The sequence below is a fragment of the Dromiciops gliroides genome, chromosome 3 (assembly GCF_019393635.1).
Source record: "Dromiciops gliroides isolate mDroGli1 chromosome 3, mDroGli1.pri, whole genome shotgun sequence".
NCBI lineage: Eukaryota > Metazoa > Chordata > Mammalia > Microbiotheria > Microbiotheriidae > Dromiciops > Dromiciops gliroides.
In genome coordinates this window covers 580364484-580381666 of record NC_057863.1, presented here as the reverse complement: position 1 = coordinate 580381666, position 17183 = coordinate 580364484, and the positions used below count along the sequence as shown (strand labels likewise).

At 42.2% G+C, this 17183-nt stretch overlaps 1 protein-coding gene across 1 annotated transcript in view; it reads right to left on the bottom strand.

The window, feature by feature from the left end:
* Positions 1-10443: 10443 nt before the first annotated feature.
* The window catches only part of LOC122746387 (short transient receptor potential channel 2-like), a 30034-nt gene continuing 23294 nt past the window's right edge, over positions 10444-17183 (bottom strand). The window contains exons 9-13 of the mRNA XM_043991955.1: positions 15480-15672; positions 13858-13985; positions 13571-13643; positions 11673-11802; positions 10444-11023 (exon numbers count right to left, since the gene is read on the bottom strand). Of these exons, the coding sequence (XP_043847890.1) occupies positions 10533-11023; positions 11673-11802; positions 13571-13643; positions 13858-13985; positions 15480-15672 (1015 nt within the window). The 3' untranslated portion in view covers positions 10444-10532. The remainder of the gene's footprint in view (positions 11024-11672; positions 11803-13570; positions 13644-13857; positions 13986-15479; positions 15673-17183) is intronic.

Below are 17183 nucleotides of genomic sequence, written 5' to 3'. Positions count from 1 at the left end.
TATCAACAAGGAATTATATGAAAAGATGGACTGGTCATAAGGCAAGGGCTAGGGGTGACAGGTAGACAGCCAGAGTGCTCCACTAGGATCCTTTCAATGTCAGGAGAAAGCAAGGAAAGCCTCTAGAATGTTTGGTAGATTAAACAAATTGGTAGATTAAATAAATAAATAAATAAAATGAGTACAAGTTCAAACTTTTAATAATGAATCTTCTAGTCATGCAACAGAGACTAATGAACTTGACTTCTATTTCTTACAAAGGGATATGACAAAGGGGATGCTATGTGAATACTGAGAGGGAAGCAGCAATTACTATAAATTAGCAATGGCTTTCATCAATAATAGGGCATTCCACCATCAATTGGGGAATGGCTGGACAAGTTGTGGTATATGAATACAATGGAATACTATTGTGCTGTAAGAAATGATGAGCAGGAGGAGTTCAGAGAAGCCTGGAGGGTCTTGCATGGGCTGATGATGAGTGAGATGAGCAGAACCAGAAGAACATTGTACACAGTATCATCAACATTGAGTGTTGATCTACTGTGATGGACTATATTCTTCTCACCAATGCAATGGTACAGAAGAGTACCAGGGAACTCAAGATAGAAGAGGATCTCCAAATCCAAGAAAAAAAAAAAGAACTGTGGAGTATAGATGCTGAATGAACCATACTATTTATTTTGTTTTTGGTGCTGTTGCTTTTTCTATTTTGAGGTTTTTCATCATTGCTCTGATTTTTCTCTTATAACATGACTAATGCAGAAATAGGATTAATGTTATTATGTGTGTGTGTGTATATATATATATATAAAACCTATATCAGATTACCTGCTGTCTAGGGGAGGGGGGAGGGAGGGGAGGGAGGGAGAAAAATCTGAAATTGGAAAGCCTGTATAAACAAAAGTTGAGAACTATCTTTACATGTAACAGGAAAAAAATAAAATACTTTATTAATTAAAAAATTAAAAACAAAACAAAACCAAAAAAAAAAGAAAATTGAAAAAAATAATAGGGCATTCCTGACTAACTTCTTTTCTTTTCTTTTGGTTTTTTTTTTTTTTGTGGTTTTTTTGCAGGGCAATGGGGGTTAAGTGACTTGCCCAGGGTCACACAGCTAGTAAGTGTCAAGTGTCTGAGGTCGGATTGAACTCAGGTCCTCTTGAATCCAGGGCTGGTGCTTTATCCACTGCGCCACCTAGCTGACCTTTTCCTTTTTGACAAGATAAGTAGATAGACTAATGAAGGGGCAGTATGACATGAAGAAGGGTAGAAAATTAGATAGATGTAGGTACAGCTTCTGCTTGTGACATTCACTAGCTGTGTGACTCTGGGCAAGTTGCTATGTGCTTTAGGCGACTTTCTAGGACTTATGTCCCAAGGTTTAGATAGGCTTTGATCTGTATTAGTGGAGAGAGTTCTCCACACCAACATAAGATCCTTTGTAGTGTTGTATCTTCATGTAATTCAAATTGGTGACAAGGTGACCAAAGTAATTAATTCTATCCTAGTCTATAGTAAGGAAGGCATAGGGTTTAGAAGAGGGGTAATGGTTCCACTCTGTCCTGAGTAGGACATTTTTAGATGACTGTGATTAGTTTAGGGCACCACATTTTAGGAACAATGTATGTATGATGGAGTGTCTCTGAAACAGGGCAACCACAACTGCAAAAGGACTAGAGAATATGCCACATAAGAATCGTCTGAAAGGAACTAGATTTGGCCTGGGGAACAGAAGACTGAGGAGGACATAATAGTTTTCTTCAAGTATTTAAAGGGCTATCACAGAAACAAAGGAGAAATATGTTCTGTTTGCTCCAGAGGGTCAAAACTAGAAGTGAAAACCAAAGGAAGGCAGATTTCCACAAAGACAAAGGGGCAGATAAACATGAGGAAAAACTTCCTAAAAATAAAAAAAAAAGTCCAAAAGTAAAATGGACTGCCTCAGTTAGTAACAACTGACATTTATATAATGCTTTACAGTTTGCAAGGTGTTTTTATTACATTATCTCATTTGGGCTTCCTAATTATCCTGTGAGGCATGTATTATTATTTTTATTATCCCGGTTTACACTTAAGCAAACTGAAGCTCAGAGATTTGATGGCTTGCCTGGGGTCCCATAGCTAATAAACATCTGAGGTGACATTTGAATCCAGGTCTTCCTAACTCCCAAGTTGAGCACTCTATTCATTATTCTACAATGTCTCTCGAGTTAGTAGTGGGTTCCCAATATTGAAAGTCAAGTAAAGGTTGCTGATCACTTGTATGGGATATTGCAGCGAGGTTTCCTGCTCAGGTAGGGACAGAACTAGATGCCCTTGGAGGTCCCTTCTGCCAAAGTCCTACCATAGGGGCCCAAATTCCACCATTATAGTTAGACCTCTCTGGCCAGTTATTATCATCTCTTGGCTACTTTTAAAATGTAGATAAGATCAGATGATGAACGTATCTTTTCGGTGGAAACTTTCTGTTGTTACATTTACAAGAGACTGGCTGCTGACCATGGTTCTGAACCAACCCATCCAATAAAGCAGAATGAGTTAGAACCAGCACTGGTTTGGGTTAGGAATAGCTTTTCCTTCAGAGTGGTGCCACAGTGGTCTGTGTGTATTCCTAACTCATTGGAAACTGGAGAAAATTGGGGCCTGAATTAAACTCAAGAACTGGAATTTTGGTGACTTGGGATAAAAGTTAACTCTCGGGCAATTCTTCCCTTAAATTATTGTCTGAATAACTTTCCAAAAACCTACCCTTAATCACTGAAGTGTTTATGAGACATAAGAATGTCTGCAAAATCATAAAGCACAAGCATGACTGAAAATAAGAGATAAGAGAACAAAAATTCTTGAGGGAAAGTAATGTACTATATTGTTACATTTTAATCTTTGTGTCTTTAGTACCTAGTGAAGTGCCTGGCACATGAGGTACTAAATAGATGCCCACTGTTGTTATTGAAAACTGTGAAAGTTTAGTAAAATTATAATGACTCATCATTTCAAGAGAACTGGGGAAAGGAGTGGAATTGGTAATCAAAGCTGAGAGAAAGAGCAAGTGGGAGCAGGACTTGTCTATTACCTTTCTTCCACCAATAAGCTGAGAGTCAGAAGTGACTCTCAACCAGGAGAAAAGAGCTGAATAGGAATTTTAGCTGTAATAGAGGGCAGGAGTATCATGGATAGGATAGTACTTGAGTTTTAAAATTGAGAAAAATGGATTCTGTGCTTAAGCATGACAGAGATGGTCAGAAATAAGATTAAAAGGATATGAGTGGGGCAGCTAGGTGGCGCAAGTGGATAAAGCACTGGCCTTGGATTCAGGAGGACCTGAGTTAAAATCTGGCCTCAGACATTTGACACTTACTAGCTGTGTGATCCTGGGCAAGTCACTTAACCCTCATTGCCTCACCCCCCCCCCCAAAAAAAGGATATGAGTGGCACCTAGGAATTTCCACATAGCCATTGGCAAAAACCTATGGCATAGTTGTGAGCCTAGAGCAGTAGGTGAAACATTCAGCTTTACTAAAAGCAGTTAAGTGTAAGAAAAAGAGCTCTGCTATTAGCAATTCTTGTGACCAGTTTAGGAATTGCCACCCACTCTGGAGAGCCTTCCCTAATTGCCCAACTCCACCTCCATCTCCTCCCCCACCAGCTGAAATTTCCCAGAATCCCAGAATCTTGGAGTTGGAGCTAATTCAAGCTATTCTCAAATGATAACCCTCTTTACAACATGGAAGATAAGTGTTACCTAGCCTTATTGTGAATGTCTTTAGGGAGGGGATGGGGAGTTCACTACCTCCCAAGGGCAGCTCTAATTGGTATAAAGGTCATCTTTTCCTCAAATATAAATTTGCCCTTTTGCAACTTCCTATGGATATTCTCTGGATACAAGCAGCACAAGCCTAATTCTTCTCCCATGCAATTGACCTTCAAATACTTGAGGTCAGCTAGTATATCCCTCCTAAGTTTTTCCTTCTCTAAGATAAACATCCCTAGTTCCCATAACTGATATTCAAATGGCAGTATCTGGGTAACTTACATCATTCTGAACCTTGAACCCCATCCCCTCTGGATGCTATTCAGCTCATCAATGTGTATCCCAAAAGGTGGCCCTGGGAACTGAATTCAATACTCTCAATGTGCTCTGACCAGGACAGTATAGTAGGACCAGTATGTCTCTAGTATTGGACATAGTTTTTCTTTTTTCTTTTCAAGTAAAATTTCATTGATATCTTTTGGGGGTTTTTTAATGTCACCCAGTTTCCTTCCATATTCCTTCCCTTCCCTTTCCCAGAGAGCACCCCATATAACAAATAGTATATTTTTAAAGACAAAAAAGAAAATGAAAATAAAAAGTCATCATAACTGGTCAATACATCAACAAAATCTGAAAATATGTGCAATGTGCAACACATGTGGACATGTCTGTACAGAGGAAGGTTGGGAGTGTGTTCTCTTATCTCTTATTTTCAGTCATGCTTGTGCTTTATGATTTTGCAGCACCCATATTTGATTTGTGTGTTCAGTTATTTTTTCCATCCATAATTGTTATTACTGTGTATATTGTTTTCTTGGCTCTGCTAACTTCATTATACCAGTTCATATAGAGCTTTCCATGCTTCTCTCTATGCATCACATATATCATTTCATATGGCACAGTAATATTCCATTACAAGCTGCAGTTTTCCTAATGCAGTCTAAGGTCATGTGAGCTTTCTTGGCCATTTCCTTATAATGGTCTTGCAGCATATCAAAATTCCCAGAACCCCTTTCAGATAAACTACTGCCTAGCCAAGTTTCTCCATCTTATGTACATGAAGATGAAATTTTAAACCAGTGTAAGACTTTCAAGACCTTTCTGGATCTTGGTCTTGTCATACAATGTGTAACCCATCCCTTCTATCTTTGTGCCATCTGCAAAGTTCATGAGTATGCCAACTGTATTCTTTTATGCAAGCACAGATTCCCAGGGCACTCCACCGAAAGCATCTTTCCCTTTAATGACTATTCTTTGAATTTGGCTATCAATCAGTTCTGAACCCAGCTAACTACCATTGTGCAGCCCACAGCTCTCTATCCTGTCTTCCAAAACATCATGAAAAAAACCTATCAAATGCTTTGCAAACATCTATGCAAACTAACACTACAGCTTTCCACTGATCTCAGTCTAGTCACACTGTCAAAAAATGAAATTACTCTGGTTGACAGGATTTTAGTTAGTAAATAAACATTTATTAAGCACCTACTGTGTACCACACTAAGTGATAAAGATATAAAGAAAGACAAAAAGGAGCTCACAGTCTGATAAGGGAAACAACATGCAAAGAACTATGTAAATATAAGAAGATAAGGGGAGGGCAGCTAGATGGCACAGTGGATAGAGCACCAGCCCTGGAGTCAAGAGTACCTGAGTTCAAATTCGGCCTCAGATACTTAACACTTACTAGCTGTGTGACCCTGGGCAAGTCACTTAACCCCAATTGCCTCACTAAAAAAAAAAGAAGATAAGGGAAAGGGAATAAGCATTTATATAGCTCCTACTATGTGCCAAGCACTGTGCTAAGCACTTTACAAATATTTTCTCATTTGATTCATGAAAGATATACATTTTTATACAATATGATAAAATAAATATATGTAAATGAATCAGTAGAGGGAAGGCATTAGAATTAAGGGGAATTGGGAAAGGCTTCTATAGAAGGTAAGGGCAGCTTACCTTGTCCATCTACCACTCAACTAGGGCAACTAGGTGGCACAGTGTATCCACTAGGCTTGGAGTCAGGGAGACATGTTTTCATGAGTTCAAATCCAGCCTTAGATGCTTACTAGCTGTGTGACCCTGGACAAGTCACTTCACCATATTTGCCTTAGTTTCCTTATCTATAAAATGAGCTGGGGAAGGAAATGGCAAGCCACTCCAGTATCTTTGCCATGAAAACTCCAAATGGGGTCTGAACAGTCAGTCACAACTAAAATGACTGAACAACAAAAAACAACAATAATGTGTAAAAGGTGAGATTTTAGCTGGGACTTGAAGGAGGCCAGAAAAGACAGGAGGTGGAGAAAAGGGAGAGAATTGGAGGTATGGAGAACAGTCAAATGCCTGCAGTCGTGAGATGAGTATCTTGTTCAAGGAATAGGACGGTGGTCACTGTTACTGAATTGCAGAATATGGGAGGGGGGAAGGAATAAGAAGACTAGAAAGGTAGGGGGCAGGTTATTATGGGCTTTGAACAACAAAGGATTTTATATCTTATCCTGGAGGTGATAGTGAGCCACTGGAATTTACTGAGTAGGGAGTGACACAGTTAGACATGCACTTTAGAAGATTAATTTGGTAGCTGAGTAGTAGATAGACCAGAGTGGGGAGAGACTTGTGGCAGGGAGACCAACCAGCAGCCTATTGTTCTTGATAAAGTTGTGCTGTTTCTTTGAGATTATTATAAACTAGGTAGGACAGCGGAAAGAGCCCTGGATCTGGATTAAAGTCGAGACTCAGACACTTACTAGCTGTGTGATTTTGGGAAACTCATTTAATCTTTACCTCAGTTTCCTCAATGGTAAAGCAGGAATAATAACTGCACTTACCTCATAGATTGTTTTGAGGATCAAATGAGATAATGTTTGCAAAAAGCACTTTGTAAACCTTAAAACACTATATAAATCATACCTGTATAACCCATATCTGATTGTTTGCCACTGCAGGGAGGGGGGAGAGGAGTGAGGGAAAGAAGGATAAAAACTGGAACCCCAAATTATAAATAAAAATATTTACTATAAAAAAACACTATATAAATGCTAGATGTTATTTTCTCCTTTTCTCTAACCATCCCTTTAATAATACATTTTAAAATGATACCTGGAGGGGGGCAGCTAGGTGGCACAGTGAATGAAGCACTGGCCTTGGATTCAGGAGTACCTGAGTTCAAATCTGACCTCAGACACTTGACACTTACTAGCTGTGTGACCCTGGGCAAATCACTTAAAACCCCCATTGTCCCATGAAGAAGGAGAAGGAGGAGGAGGAGGAGGAGGAGGAGGAGGAGGAGGAGGAGGAGGAGGATACCTGGAACTGGAATCAAGTTTACTAACTTATAGTTTTCTGACTTGGAAAGCTGTTTTTCTAAATCCTCATCCTTCTTGCTCTCTCTGTAGTCACTTTTGGCTACTTTTGATCACTGTTCTCCTTGATATTCTCTTCTTTTTAGTTTTCCAGAACACTACTCTATCCTGGTTCTCTTACATGGTGGACCACTCTTTTTTAGTCTCTCTTGCTTGATCTTCATCCATATCATAACCATTGACCCTGAAAACTTGGGTGATGGATGGTAGTGTCTTTGACAACAGGAAAATTCAGAAGAGGGGAGGGCTTGGGCAAGGAAGAGGATGAGTTCTATTTTGGAAATAATGAGTTTGAAATGCCTGTAGGCCATCCAGTGTGAAAAATAAAATAGGCAGTTGTTGATGTGAGACTAGAGCTTAAAACTGGATAAATATATCAGGAAATCATTTGCATACAGTTGATATTGAACCCACAGATACTAATGAGATCACCAAATTCGAAAACATAAAGAAGAGAAGAGGACCTGGGATAGAACTTTGGGGGAACACCCAAAGTGGGTGTGATATAGATGAACATCTGGCAAAAAATAATGGTCAGATAGGTAGGAGAATGAAGAGAAAGCTATAATGAAAACCAGGGAGGAGAGTGTATCCAGGAGGATGAAGGTGGTCACCAGTGTCACATACGGCTAAGATGTCAAGAAAGATGATAATGGAGAAGAGGCAAGTAGACTTGGCTATTAAGAGATCATTGATGACTTTGGAGAGAGCAGTTTCAGTTGAATTATTAGTCCAGAAGCCAGGTTGGACAGGGCTTTTAAAAAGAGAAAGAGGAGAGGAATTAGCAATATTGACTGTAGATGGCTTATATTGTAGATTGATTGTAGAAGGGGAAAAGAGATATAGGAAGACAGCTGGTGGCCATGGTAGGATTGAATGAACATTTTTTAAAAGGATGACAGAGACCTGAGTGTTTTGGTAGGTAGTAGGAAAGGAATTAGTAGGTAGAAACTAAAGATTAGAGGGAGAAACCTTAGAAGCAAAAGGGTCAGATTCAGCTAGGTGGCACAGTGGATAAAGCACCAGCCCTGGATTCAGGAGGACCTGAGTTCAAATTCAGCCTCAGACACTTGACATTTACTAGCTGTGTGACCCTGGGCAAGTCACTTAACCCTCATTGCCCCCCCCCCCATTTCTCAGGTGAAAAGGAGTGGCAAGTGGAAAAAGTTTAAGAAGTCCTGGCCTAGATCATTGAAAGGTTAAGTGATGTGTCCAGGATCAGACAATGTATCAACATGGAATTTGAACTTGTCTTCCTTGTTGAAGGTCAACTTTCAATCAACTACACCATGTTGCTTCTTTCTATCTTCCATACATCTATAAATTCAAGTTGGTTGGTGAATTTTATGTGCATCCAAATAATTCTCTTTAAACAAACCTGCTTCTTCTTATTCAGCAGAATTATTTTTCCTTATGTCTTCAAAATTTCATTCTCAAAAGCTTCCTATCCCTATTGAGCCTCACTTCCTCTGTGGCACCTTATCCTTTCTTTGAAGCAATCAATCAACAAATATTTATTGAACATCTATTAAGCTCTCTGATTGGGCAAAAAGAACTCCAGCAAATGTTTGGAAAACTGAGGTCCCTCATCCCTACTTTATTGTATTTCTGTAATAGGCTTTTTTTTTTTTTTTTTTTTTTTGCTGGGCAATGGGGGTTGTGACTTGTCTAGGGTCACACAGCTAGTGAGTGTCAAGTGTCTGAGGCCGGATTTGAACTCAGGAACTCCTGAATCCAGGGCTGGTGCTTTATCTACTGCACCACCTAGCTGCCCCTGTAATAGGCTTTTGATAATGTTCTTATCAAACATGAAGACTGTATTGGTTTTTTCTTTTGCGGGGCAATAAGGGTTAAGTGACTTGCCCAGGGTCACACAGCTAGTAAGTGTCAAGTGTCTGAGGCTGGATTTGAACTCAGGTCCTCCTGAATCTAGGGCCAGTGCTTTATCCATTTCACCACCTAGCTGCCCCAATAGGCTTATAATGGCTCACAAACTCCTTATCGATTTTCTTTTTGGTCAAGTGGTCTCTACAATGCTCCACAAATAATATTGCTTCTTTTCTTGCCTCCATTGATCTTCACTCAAATACTCTCTGCCATGCTTTTTCCCTATCCTGCTTCCTGGATTTTCTCACATGAGTACATCTTTTTAATATGCAATGATACCGGGGCAGCTAGGTGGCACAGTGGATAGAGCACTGGCTCTGGAGTCAGGAGTACCTGGGTTCAAATCCGGTCTCAGACACTTAACACTTACTAGCTGTGTGACCCTGGGCAAGTCACTTAACCCCAATTGCCTCACTAAAAAAAAAAAATATGCAATGATACCCCACTTTCCATTTTAGCTATTCTATGCTTTTTGAGTAAGATCATCCTTCCAAAACCAGTCTAGTTATGGATCATATCCCACCAAGTCTTAGTGATATCCACAAGGTCAGGCTTTTTTTTTTTTTTTTTGCCTCCATCTTGCTAGATATCCAAGGACAATTTGTCAGAGTCCCTAGCAATTCATCGAAAAGAAAAGGAGTTGGTTCACACTTCATTTTATTACCTAATGAGCATCCTGTCCTCTGACATATCCCTAGTCATGGGATCCAATAAAGGATTGCTTCAATACTGTAAAAGCAGTGAGGCCCTAAGTAAGAAATCATTGTGAAAGGTCAGCTCCATCACTCCATTACACTAATAATTTTGTTTTGTTTGTGGACCCTGTATTCTCATTTTTATTTTGTTAATTTGATTTTCTACTCTTTTTTGTATATTTCATTGATGTTAAAAATGAACTCAGATCTTAGTTTTATCATGCTAATGATAAATTTAAAAATTTTATCTTTTCTTTGATTTTTCAGGATTTTAATTTTTATGCTTTTATGGTTAATCTGTGGATTTTCTAGTTTTTTTATTGTACGTTCAATTCATTCATCTTTTATTTCTTTTATGTAATGGTTTAGCACCTGCCATAAATTTTGCTATGTGTCTTTATCATTTTCTTTAATATGATTTTTTCCCTTATTCCTCTGATTTGTTTTCACTCAACTTATTATTTAGGTTTATTTTATTCAGTCTCTGAATCCTTTGGTCAGATCTCCCTTATCAATTACAACTTTTCTTGTGTTTTGTTTTGTGTGTTTTTTTTGTCAGTAAATTATGTATTTCTGCCTTTTTGAATTTATTTATAAGTTCTTTATGTTGTAGCATATGGTCAGTTTTTGAAAGAGTGTTGTACAATGGTGAAAAATAAATTCTTTAATATTTCCATTCAGTAATCACCAAGTCAATCATATCTAATTTTATTAAAGCAGCAAGGCATTTGGACTGGGGAAGGAAAGGAAGGAGATTTCATCAGCACTTCTTCCTAGGAATGGCTGTACGGGTGGAACAAGGTTAGGTCAGATGCTGCACAGGCTACTTCTTTATTCAGCTCCTGGGGCTGGGGGATCATGCCTGGCCACTGGACCTTCCTCTGGAGGCACATCCAAATCCCCCTCTTCCTTAAACCCTCTGTGAATCTCCACCTGAGCAGCAGAAATTTTGTAGAGGCCCCCAAATGCCTGGGTCCCGGTCCCTTCAACTTCCTGAGTTCCATGTTCTTCACCATCCCGAGCTCCTAACTCTGAGGCTCTGGATGCCTGGCTCCCCATCTCTCCAGATATCTGTGTCCCTAGTTCCTCAGGCACTATATGTCCCATTTCCTCCTCTCTTCCTCTCATTTCAGAGGTCTCAGGGATGGTGGGTCCTAGATTTTGGAAGCTATTTCGGACACGAGTTATGTAGCGGCTCAGGATACTGACACCATCAGGAAGCCGGGGAGTTCCACCCTCAGCCAGTGTCTTCCGTACACCAGCCACCTCCCCCTGCAGTCTGGATACCGTCTTGGTCAGTTCTGTGAGGCGATTGCCAAGGTCTGAAGAAACAGAAAGGAGGTAGGGGAATATGAAGGGAATACACATCCCTTCTCTTGAGGTACCTCAGAAAGGCCCAAAGTTGAACGAATTTTCCATGAGTCACCAAGCTCAAGAGAACCCAGAATTCTCAGACTGGGTCCTTTGGGAACATTTTGGCCTATGGACTGGTACCCATTTGCACTGAGAGAGTTATGAGAGGGTTATGAGAGGAGAGGGGAAATTGAGGAGCGATTACAAGATCAATAGTATATAGAGCTAGGGGCAGCTAGGTGGCCCAGTGGATAGAGCACCGGCCCTGGATTCAGGAGGACCTGAGTTCAAATCTGGCCTCAGACACTTGACACTTACTAGCTGTGTGACCCTGGGCAAGTCACTTAACTCCAATTGCCTCACCAAAATAAAAATAGTATATGGAGCTAGAAAGAACCCTAGAGATTGTCTAATGCAGATACTCAGGTTGGTGAGAATAGGGGCCATCAGAGAGGGCATTCAAGAAAAGGGTGGGCAGACTAAAGATGTAGAAAACCAAGGGGTCCACAGGCCTTGGAGTTTGGGGAAAGAAGGACAAGGTTTGGGGATCATAAAGGCAAGGAGCTGAGAGTAGGGACAAGTTTTGGGGAATGGAGTGTCTGGGATATGGAGACTGACCTTTCCGACGACTTTCTTCAAACTCACGTCTTGCAGTTTCAATGTAACGTTGCACCAAGGCCTTGATGACTCGGACTCGGTAGGAGCCACCCTCACCTTCCCCATTCCCGGCCCCCACCCCAGAGTTTGCCTGGAATATATATTTAGAGAAAAGACAGTATGAACCATCCTGCAATGTCTATGTTTCCTCCAAATCCTTCCTGCTAGTTTATCACAATACCTTGCTTGCTGGTTGGTCTGTCTACCTCAAGTCTCTCTTCACTCCAATCCATCCTCTATTCAGCCCTTAAAATGATTTTCCTAAAGTCCAGGCCCAACCATGTCACTTCCTCCATTCCAATACACTCTAGTGGCTCCCTATTGCAAATAAAAAGCACTCTGTTTGGTGTTCACAACTCTTCACAAGCCAGCCCCCTCTACCTTTCCAGTCTTCTTACCGCTTATCCCCTGACATGTACTCTTCAAGTCTGTTCTACAAACAAGACGCTCTATCTCTTGGCTCAGGACATTTTCTCTGACTGTTCTCCATTCCTGGAACACCCTCCTTCCTCTGCTCTGACTACTGGCCACCCTGCTCCTTTAAGTCTCAATAAAATACCATCTCCTACAGGAAGCTGTCCCCAGCCCCTCCTGATGCTGGTGCCTTCCCTCCTACTTATCCTGTATATAGCTTGTTTTATATATATTTGTTTCTTCTATTAGATTGTAAACTCCTTGAGGGCAGGGACTGTCTTTAGTTGTATCCCGAGTGTTAAGCATAGTGCCTGGCACATAGTAGGTACTTAATAAGTGTTGACTGATTGATTGATACTTCCCTCCACCCCCAAAACCAGAGCCCAGAGAAAAAGAAGACCAGTATGTAGAATCCCCAGCTGGGAGCTCTAGACACCAGGGTCTCATTCCTGTTCAGAGGTGTTGCGGAAGGGGGAAGGGGGAAAACCATCAATCTCTTAATCAGGCAGCTAGGTGGTGCAGTGGATAGAGTACTGGCCCTGGATTCAGGAGGACTAAGTTCAAATCCAGCCTCAGACACTTGTAACCTTGGGCAAGTCACTTAACTCTCATTGCCCCCTGGGGGAAAATAAAAACCAACCTAAACCACAGAGGTGTTGGGGAAATTCTGTTCTAGATAAAGTAAGGAACTAGGGTGAGGAATAAAGGAGAGGGAGGGGGCAGCTAAGTGTCGCAGTGGATAAAGCACCAGCCCTGGATTCAAGAGGACCTGAGTTCAAATTCGGCTTAAGACACTTGACACTTACTAGTTGTGTGATCCTGGGCAAGTCACTTAACCCTCGTTGCCCCACCCCACCCCCCAAAAAAAAGGAATAAAAGAGAGGGAAATATCTGTTCCATCACTCATCATTTGGGATCCCAGTTAATCTTCCCCCAAGTCACTTGGTAAAGTTTCTCGAGACAAATGCCAGCCTCATCTGGGCAGCCCTGAGAAGAGAAGGGGAATAATCCAAACTCCAAGCCAAGCTGGGACAACCAAGGGAGAGCATGACCCTTGTCAAGATCTTGACTGAGAGGGACAGAGTCAAAGCAGCACTAAATAGTATTCAGGACCACAGCTTGTTAGAAAGGAGTTCTCCACTGGCTTTAGGGGAGATGAAAAGGGTGGCTCTTAGTTGTTGTTCCCTTCTTGTGTGGCATCTTTCTCACAAGGACAAGCCAACTGGAACAGACTAGGACAGACAGACTCAGAGAAAGGCCCGCAGACAGATAGGGATACAGTTGAACATCTGATAGACAACAACAAATGTGAAACATTTGAGAGATTGTGGGACATAGAGACAGAACGGAGCAGAGATGGGATGGATGAACAGAACGATTAGGATAGATAGAGGACAGCTGTAAGACAGAGAGTCACGAAACAAGCAATCAAATGGGATACTCACGAAGGTGGGAATGGGGGGATAGGCAGGTTCCTTGGTCTTGCAGCAGCAGCAACAAAAGAATTGGAAGATCCTCCTAAGAGAATTGGGTGAAAAGTCAGAGGGGGATGGGCTAGGAGGCTAGGGTTAGGGGTCATGGGAAATGGGCGGTGAGAAAAGGAGGTTGAGGAAAGGACTGGGACTTGGGAAGATTGGGAGCTGTGGGGAATTCTTGGAGGAGGGATGGGGGCATAGAGCAGGGGGATGAGGGATGGGAGGGATGAGGTTGTAGAGGTTCCCTAAGGATTTACCTGAGCAGATAGAAGAAGGCCTTGGGTGAGGGCAAGATATTGAAGGGAACTGGCAGTGTCAAGCCCTCCCGAAAGAAGGACAGGTAGAGCTTGGAGCGGGCAAACTTCCATTCCACATCAGCATCATCCTGGGGGGCCAGAAATGGGGGAGAGGTGCAGGCCCCCCCCCCAGCTGCCTTTATGCCTACAGATCCCCTTTCATCCTTCATTCTTGATCTTTCACACTAATCCCCCTTCATGCTAATCCCCTCCCCCACCATTCCCCATGTTCCCTTCTCCTTCCATTTCACTTCCCCTTCCTCTCCTCCTTTCTGCTTCATCGTATCCTCATCTCCATCCTCATGTCCCATTCTTCTCTGATCCTCTCTCAATCCCCATTCTCTTCCTTCTTTCTTTCCCCTTTTTTATCAATTCTCTACCGACCCACTCTTGATTATCCCCTAGTCTCCTTCCATAATACCCTTTTTATTCCCTTTCCCTGCCCCAGCCCCTTTTTCATCCCACTCTCTAACCCCTTTCCTTCTCCACCATGTTCCACCCCAATCACCCTTATATCTCTTCCCAGTCCTCTCCCATAGCCTCTGCTTTTTAATCTTCTCTCCCTTGAGGGACTTTTGGTCCTCCCAATCTCCTTTCCCATTGCCTTCTTATTCTCTGGCGCCATCTTTTCACCCCATCCCTTAACTTCATACTTCTTTCCTCCTTTCCCCAGCATTCTAATAATAACATGTATATATTTCTATTTTGTTGTTGTTGAGTCATGTCCAACTCTTTGCGACCCCATTTGGCAAAGATACTAGAGTGGTTTTCCATTTCCTTCTACAGCTCATTTTACAGATGAGGAAACTGAGGCAAACAGGGTTAAATGACTTGCCCAGGGTCACACAGCTAGTAAGTGTCTGAAGCCAGATTTGAACTCACAAAGCTGAATGCATCCTGAGTACACCTGAAAAATGATCATCCAGGCTTTGGTTGAACCTCCAAGGAGAGGGGAGCCCACAATTTCATGAGGAAATTCATTCCATTTCAGAAGGCTAGGTGGCTCAGTGGATAGAGCACTAGCCCTGGATTCAGGAGGACCTGAGTTCAAATGCGGCCTCAGACACTTGACACTTACTAGCTGTGTGACCCTGGGCAAGTCACTTAACCCTCATTGCCCTGCCCCCCCCAAATGTATGATGAATTGAAAAGAATCTCCCTTTATCACATTTTCTCTCACTAGACTGTGAGTTCTGTAATGGCACCATCCTTTACCTCATTCAATCAATTTCTTCCTCTGTAAAATAAGGGGGTTGTACTAGATGACCTCCAACATCCCTTCCAGCTCTAAGTCCATAATCATATACCATCCCTTTTCGTCCTTTTCCCCATTGGCCAGCTGTCTCTCATGTCCCTCCTTTGATCCAAATTGTGTTCCAAGTCCCTGGTTCTCCTCCATCCCCCATCATCCTCTTCATCTCCCTATAGGTCATTGATCCTTCTCTGCTCCTCCATCCCCCTATATCCCCTTCATTTCCCTCCAGGTCCTTGGGCTTCTTGTGCTCTTCTAGGCTTTAACATTCCCTTCATCACCCCACAGTCCTTAGTCTTCCTCTGCTACTCTATCCCCACTTCTCCCGTACCTCAATCTTCTGGAAGGAGTTGGTGATCATGGCAATGAGCATGTTGAGTAGCACGATGACCATGACGATGGTGAAGATACCATAAAGAGCACGGCCCACAAACTCAGGCACCAGGAACTGGGGCATGTCCACCACACTGTGTTCCTCCATACCAAACATTGTCCAGAAGAGAAACTGGAATGTCTCGTTGAAGCTGGGAAAAGATGTGTGTAGTGGGGTAGACAGTAGAGCTGAGCTAGGCCCAGCCTCTGATTTTCCCTTTACATTAATGTCTACAGGAAGTTGCCCATCTCAGGCAGTGACAGAACCACATTGGGCATGGGATGTTAGGGGCACCACGCTATCGAGGTATTCTGGGACCCAGCTAGAATTTTCTTCTTATATCAGTTGAAAGGCAGGATGGTGTAACGGCTAGAGGAATGGACTTGGAGTCAGGAAGACCTGAGTGCAAATCTTGATTCAGATATTTACTAGCTTGGGCAAGTAATTTAACCTCTCTCAGCCACAGTTTCTTCATCTGCAAAATAGGGAAATTAAAGGCAACGAAAGGAATTTTAAGGATATACAGGGTTTCCTAAAAGTCTTAGATGAAAACTGCACTAAGATCTGGCCTCAGACATTTACTAGCTGTGTGACCCCGGGCAATGTCACTTAACCCTGATTTCCTCCAAAGATAAACAAATAAAAAAATGGGGGCAGCTAGGTGGGCAGTGGATAAAGCACTGGCCCTGGATTCAGGAGGATCTGAGTTCAGATCCAGCCCAAGAGTTTTGACACTTACTAACTGTGTGACCCTGGGCAAGTCACTTAACCATCATTGCCCTGCCAAAAAACAACAACAACAACTAAAAACCACTGCACTGAGACTTTTAGGATACTCTGCTTTGAGAGAAGTATGGGAAGAAAGGAGACATATCATGGAATAGTAGATGAAGAGCCGGCCTCAAACCAGGAAGACATGAGTTTGAGTCTAATTTCTGTCATATACTGGCCATATGACCTTGTGCTCTAGGCAACTCTTTAAGAAGATGCCATCAAGGGGCAGCTAGGTGGTGCAGTGGATAGAGCACTGACCCTAGATTCAGGAGGACCTGAGTTCAAATCCGGCCTCAGACACTTGACACTTACTAGCTGTGTGACCCTGGGCAAGTCACTTAACCCCAATTGCCTGCAAAAAAAAAAAAAAAGAAGATGCCATCAAGCCTTGGTAGAGGGAGTTTTCTCCCTAAGAGTCCCCTATATCAGTGAAATCACAGGCCTGGTCTCTATCCTATTGGGGGGAAAAAAGGACCAAAGAAGGGATAGGATCTGTTTGGAGTGGACAGGATGCTGAAAATTGACACAGAGAAAGCAGAGCTGCTCAATTTTTATTTTCCTTGTTTTCTCTGTCAAGGAGATTGGCCTTTGTCTAGAAAGGACAAATCACAAGTAGCCAACAGGGAAATGATATCCAAGATAAGTGGGGAGATGATAAGAGAGCACCAAGTTGTCCTTGAAGGACTGAAGTCACATGGCCCAGAAGAACTACATACCCAGATTCTCAAACTGGAAGATGTGATTCCTGAGTCACTACCACTAATATCTAAAAGACTACAGAAGACTGGAGAAGGACAATGCCCTGATTTTCAAAAAACAAACTATAGGGGCAACTAGGTGGCACAGTGGATAAAGCACTGGCCCTGGATTTAGGAGGACCTGAGTTCA